The sequence below is a fragment of the Procambarus clarkii genome, chromosome 28 (assembly GCF_040958095.1).
Source record: "Procambarus clarkii isolate CNS0578487 chromosome 28, FALCON_Pclarkii_2.0, whole genome shotgun sequence".
NCBI classification, from domain to species: domain Eukaryota; kingdom Metazoa; phylum Arthropoda; class Malacostraca; order Decapoda; family Cambaridae; genus Procambarus; species Procambarus clarkii.
In genome coordinates, this window is record NC_091177.1 from 2,419,336 (window position 1) to 2,424,877 (window position 5,542).

A 5,542-nucleotide genomic window follows, 5' to 3' on the forward strand; every position below is an offset into this window, starting at 1 on the left:
GCATCTGTATCGACGACACTTGAGTTAAAAATACCCAGATCCTCACAACATGTCACCACCAACATCGATAATGCAGAGGCCAGAGTTTGCAATCAGAAACAAATTTCATATTAATATTCACAAGAAATAGTCTTAATGCAGTCGAGTTGTCACAATAACGTGGCTGAAATATTTTGACCAGAACACATACTAGAAAGTGAAGGGACGACGACGTTTCAGTCCGTCCTGGATCATTCTCAAGTTGATTCACAATTGACTTGAGAATGGTCCAGGACGGACCGAAATGTCGTCTTCCCTTCACTTTCTAGTGTGTAGTTTGGTCAACAAAAATATTCTTAATGACTTTGATAACCAATAGGTAAGATGTCTTGGTCTATAAACTACTCTAAATCCTTGGTCCAAGCTGACCACGGTGAAGACTTATTTGGAACTTCCCGTAACACCACACTCGGTATGGATGTTGTTGTTGTTGTTGTTAAAGATTTAGCTACTCAGGACGAAGTGTCCATGTAGCACGGGCTATGGTGAGCCCGTAAACTCAGTATGGGAAGACCCCAATGCCTTTATAGGAGTAGGTGGGCGCACTCGGCTTTCTATCTCAGCCCAACGATCTTCCACCTGATTTTTAATAATCTTTCACAACCCCCCCCCCCCCCCTATAAACAAAGACACCAAGTCACCCAGTTTCCTGGTGACGTAATCCTGAACGACCCCTCCGGAGACTCGTTAGAAGACCCATTCCATGAAGAACCATCAAAAGCCCCACCCCTTCTTACCCTCAGATCAGGTCTTGACAAAATTAACCAAATACGAAACAAAAACCAAAAACTTCAAAACATCGTGTGCAAATGTGTTGCGTCCGATATACCTTGACGTCCAACAGTACCACGAGACAAAGTTCAGCATCACTAGCATCCGTGGACTTAACCATCATTATCGACTCCCATTGCCATAACCTCGGCAACCCACTTTGCCATGCACGCACAGTCTCCCGCACCTTAATGACGCCGAATTAACCAACTAACCTAATGTTAAAAGCTCGCACAACCGCTACGCCAACAAACCCATAGCGGACCGATACCTGAGCAGTACCTATTTCCTCATCCTACAGCCCCCCTCTAAACTTTCATAGTTTTCGCTACCCATCCATCCATCTCTGACCCCACTCCCTTCTGATTCAAAAACTTTAGCATCCTCCCAGGACTTCCGCCATCTTTTCCTTGCCCCTCGCTCCCCCATGTTAATTACACTACAGACTTGTGAACCTCTTCCTTGGATATCCCTTCTCTGAAGGGATATCGGCCTCCACCACTGCAGCTACGCCCGCGTCATCACCCACTGGAGGCGTGGTGGTGATCAGATCTGCCCTGGGGGCGACTAGTCAAGTTCAGTCACCCTGGATTTTATAAATATATATATATATGCATGGACATGAATTTCTTCTCCACTTCCCCATTTGCTGCTTCATCTTCTCTCACATTTTTGTTTGTTTGAAGGGCGAATCTCGATCGAGAAGGTCAGTGTCCCCCCCCCCCCATAAACCTCTCGACAGACCCATGGAAGAATGTGACTGATATACAATACTGTTGCTTGGCCGTGTTTTGGAGGGCGTGGTGGAGAGAGAGGGGCGGGCGACTGCGGCCTGTACCGTTACTAACGACGGTGGGCTTTACCTAGATTCCTAGATTTTTGCAGGTGCTGATATATGCCCTTCATGCGGTCATCGTTCTATAAATAATATCACCAGAGCCAAGTTCCCTAAACAAATTTTGGTTATATTTTGATTCAGCCCAATATAGTTCCCCCCCCCCCCACAAAATTATGCTGTTACATGAAACGGATGACTTATTAATTTATATCACAGGAGGAAGTTGTGCATCCTTCACGATGGGTCAGTGACCACATCTAACCCAGTAAGTCATCACTACCGCCCCCAGTGTGGGTTTCAACATCGTCATGTTCTCCTGCAACACCTGGAAACGAACACCTTTGAGCGTCGGAGCATCACTACGGAGGTCGCACCACAACACGACGGCGAATCAAACATTTCCATACATTGATATACGTGTTTCACATAGGTATAACCATTGGGCGCAGGCTTATAACATAGGCTGTAACACACACACACACACACACACACACACACACACACACACACACACACACACACACACACACACACACACACACACACACACACACACACACACACTTCTCTTAAGTATGATACTTAAAGTGCTTGAATATCTGTCATGAATAATTGATATGAATAGCATGAATAATTGATTTCAATGGTATAAACAGACAGGGAAGAAGGCACATGCGCTCAGATAAATCACATTGCCATAACCTGGTATCTGATTACCTGATATCTAACAAAAGATATCTGATATATCTGATTATAGATCAGATACACGATTATTATTTAAGATAGGGAAAGCGAGTTAAACAGTCCCTACACCATTCAAACGTCAAAAAGGTACCAGTTTTCTTTACTTTGCCCACAGTTATTAAATATATCAACGCAAAACAGAACATGAAACAACTGATTATAAATTTTATAAGTTTAAATTTAAGGAAAGACCTGGGTAAATACTGGTTTGGAAACCTAGTGTGGTGATTTTGTGGAACAGATCACCGGGTAACAATTAACGTGGACTCCCTTGATTGTTTCAAGCGTAGGTTAGATTATGCACATATTATGCGCACACGAGTTTGGGTGAATATAAATGAGTTGCCATTTATAGGATAACAGGCCTTCTGCAGTTTCCTTAATTCCTATAATCATCCTACCTTCTCTCCGTCCCTCCCTCCCTCTCTCCCTCCGTCCCTCTCTCCGTCCCTCCGTCTACCAGCAAACAGTCCAAACAATAAGTCATAATAATCCCAAGATCGGCATCAACACACACACAGTCAGGCCGTATTAATCTTGTTCTAGAGAGTTTGATTACTACACCCCTCTAATTTATTAACTGGCTGTCCCCGTGGCTTAGTACTGGGCGATAAATCACCATTCCCTTTGTGAGAGCCAAGACACCATTCTTTATGTAAGGCGTGCGTGTGCGTGTCTGTGTGTTTGTGTGAGTGTACAGTTCAAAATTAAGATCCCAGACAGAGCGTGTTCTTATTGGTGTAGTTTACATGTAAGCACCATCAATGATGGATGACTGAGTTGGAATGATGATGTAATGAACTGTTTGGAGATTGAAGGGGGGGGTGGGGGCGTTGTACGAAATACATTTGACGGATATACCCCCCGGCAGGTGAAGGATGGCTTGCTCGCGCTCTCGCGCTCTCTCTCTCTCTCTCTCTCTCTCTCTCTCTCTCATTCATTATGTTACTAACTGATTTGGGCCGTTCTGTGTCTGCTTATCCCATTCTGTTTCTGTGTCTCTCCCTTCGTGTGCCTCAATACTCTTCTGTCCAACAACTCACTCAACATCTAACATTCCTCATTGTGTGTGTGCACAACAAATTCAGTCCCTCAGACCGGTTCACATATGCAGGTCACACGGGCGGTCCCTCCACCGGTCGAGGTTTCGGCAGAAAATGCAAATACGATACAACAACAACACGAGACAACGACATTCTGCGCGCAAATCCTCAAAATGTTCGTCCCGGCAGTAACTGCAGGATATTATACCTGGCTGTAAACCAGTTGACGGGTTTACAACTTTCCAGGGGGGGGAAAGCTAGCAGGGTAAGGCTTACCCTGAGCAATGGGAAGGTAAAGCTCTCAGAGCCTGCTAGTAAGATTCAGAAGTCGTTTGTTCCTGTACCAACCTGTGTAAAAAAATAAAAAATACCAGTCAACCCCCTAAATCTCCTGTGATGTGGGAAAGAGCGAAGCCCAAGACGACGAACAAAACGATATAATAGACGAAAAACTTGATCAACACAGTTAGAAGATCAAGAAACAAAAAATATTGATAAATAAGCAAGACAAACAGTAGAGAAAGCACGACATGTAGCATAAAATAAAAAAATGAATCAGAAGCAAAATGAGAACAGAAGAAAAGGAAGCAGAATAAGAAAGAGAGAGAAGAGGAGGGCGTCGAGGCGTCCACACTCGCAGTATCCTTCAATTCGTGTCATTTGTTGAGCGGCGGGGGACAGGTCCTCTCTCTAGCACACCCTCGCCTTAAAAGCACTCCTGCTTCCACCAGAGTTATATGCTATGGCTGAGGAGGTCGCGCTGGAGGGTGGATCCTGCCGACGAGGAAAGAAGGTGGGTGCTGGTCGATGGGGAAAGAAGGTGGGCGCTGGTCGATGGGGAAAGAAGGTGGGCGCTGGTAGATGGGTAAAGAAGGTGGGCGCTGGTAGATGGGTAAAGAAGGTGGGCGCTGGTAGATGGGGAAAGAAGGTGGGTGCTGGTCGATGGGGAAAGGAGGTGGGCGCTGGTCGATGGGGAAAGAAGGTGGGTGCTGGTCGATGGGTAAAGAAGGTGGGCGCTGGTAGATGGGTAAAGAAGGTGGGCGCTGGTCGATGGGGAAAGAAGGTGGGCGCTGGTCGATGGGGAAAGAAGGTGGGCGCTGGTCGATGGATAAAGAAGGTGGGCGCTGGTAGATGGATAAAGAAGGTGGGCGCTGGTAGATGGATAAAGAAGGTGGGCGCTGGTAGATGGGTAAAGAAGGTGGGCGCTGGTAGATGGATAAAGAAGGTGGGCGCTGGTAGATGGGTAAAGAAGGTGGGCGCTGGTAGATGGATAAAGAAGGTGGGCGCTGGTAGATGGGTAAAGAAGGTGGGCGCTGGTAGATGGGTAAAGAAGGTGGGTGCTGGTAGATGGGTAAAGAAGGTGGGCGCTGGTAGATGGGTAAAGAAGGTGGGCGCTGGTAGATGGGTAAAGAAGGTGGGCGCTGGTAGATGGGTAAAGAAGGTGGGCGCTGGAAGGTGGGTGCTGGTAGATGTGTAAATAATATTTTCATCTGCCAGCGTCGCCTCAATTATATTAAGGTCAGTATTATTAGACAGTGTTGGAAAGTGGTACTTAAAAGCTGAACTGGAAAAATTAGAGCTTCCAGGTAGTGCTGGCGGCATTCTCATTTGTGGTCTTTGAAGGTGATACTGTACCGGAGAGCTGAAACGTGGCTCTAGAGCGCTTTACTGGAAGATGCTGTGCGGATGTGGTACAGAATTTCGCTACTGGAAAGCTCTGTGATTAGAAAGGCTCAGTGCTGGAATGTTATGAGCAGGAGAGGACAGGATAGAACGACGAGACTTCTGTAAGGAAAGGCGAAGTGGTTGTGAGTAACAACGACAATAGTTAAGGTAGGCCGGGGAGGGGTGAGCGGGTGTTCCAAGAGGTCAAGATGGATCACTACGAGGAACGTCTGAAGTAGTTTACGTGTCCACGAAGACATCACAGTGGTGCGATATATCTACGAGACAACTGGTTGATACCTGGTTGTTGGGGTTCTGGGAGTTGTTCTACTCCCCAAGCCCGGCCCGAGGCCAGGCTTGACTTGTGAGAGTTTGGTCCACCAGGCTGTTGCTTGGAGCGGCCCGCAGGCCCACATACCCACCACAGCCCGGTTGGTCCGGT

At 46.8% G+C, this 5,542-nt stretch overlaps 1 protein-coding gene across 1 annotated transcript; it reads right to left on the reverse strand.

Moving 5' to 3' along the window:
• Window positions 1-4,175: 4,175 nt before the first annotated feature.
• Window positions 4,176-4,925, reverse strand: LOC138369330 (uncharacterized). Its single transcript, XM_069332565.1, has one exon. It carries the CDS (start codon window positions 4,923-4,925, stop codon window positions 4,176-4,178), a length of 750 nt encoding a protein of 249 aa, XP_069188666.1.
• Between the last annotated feature and the right edge of the window lie 617 nt (window positions 4,926-5,542).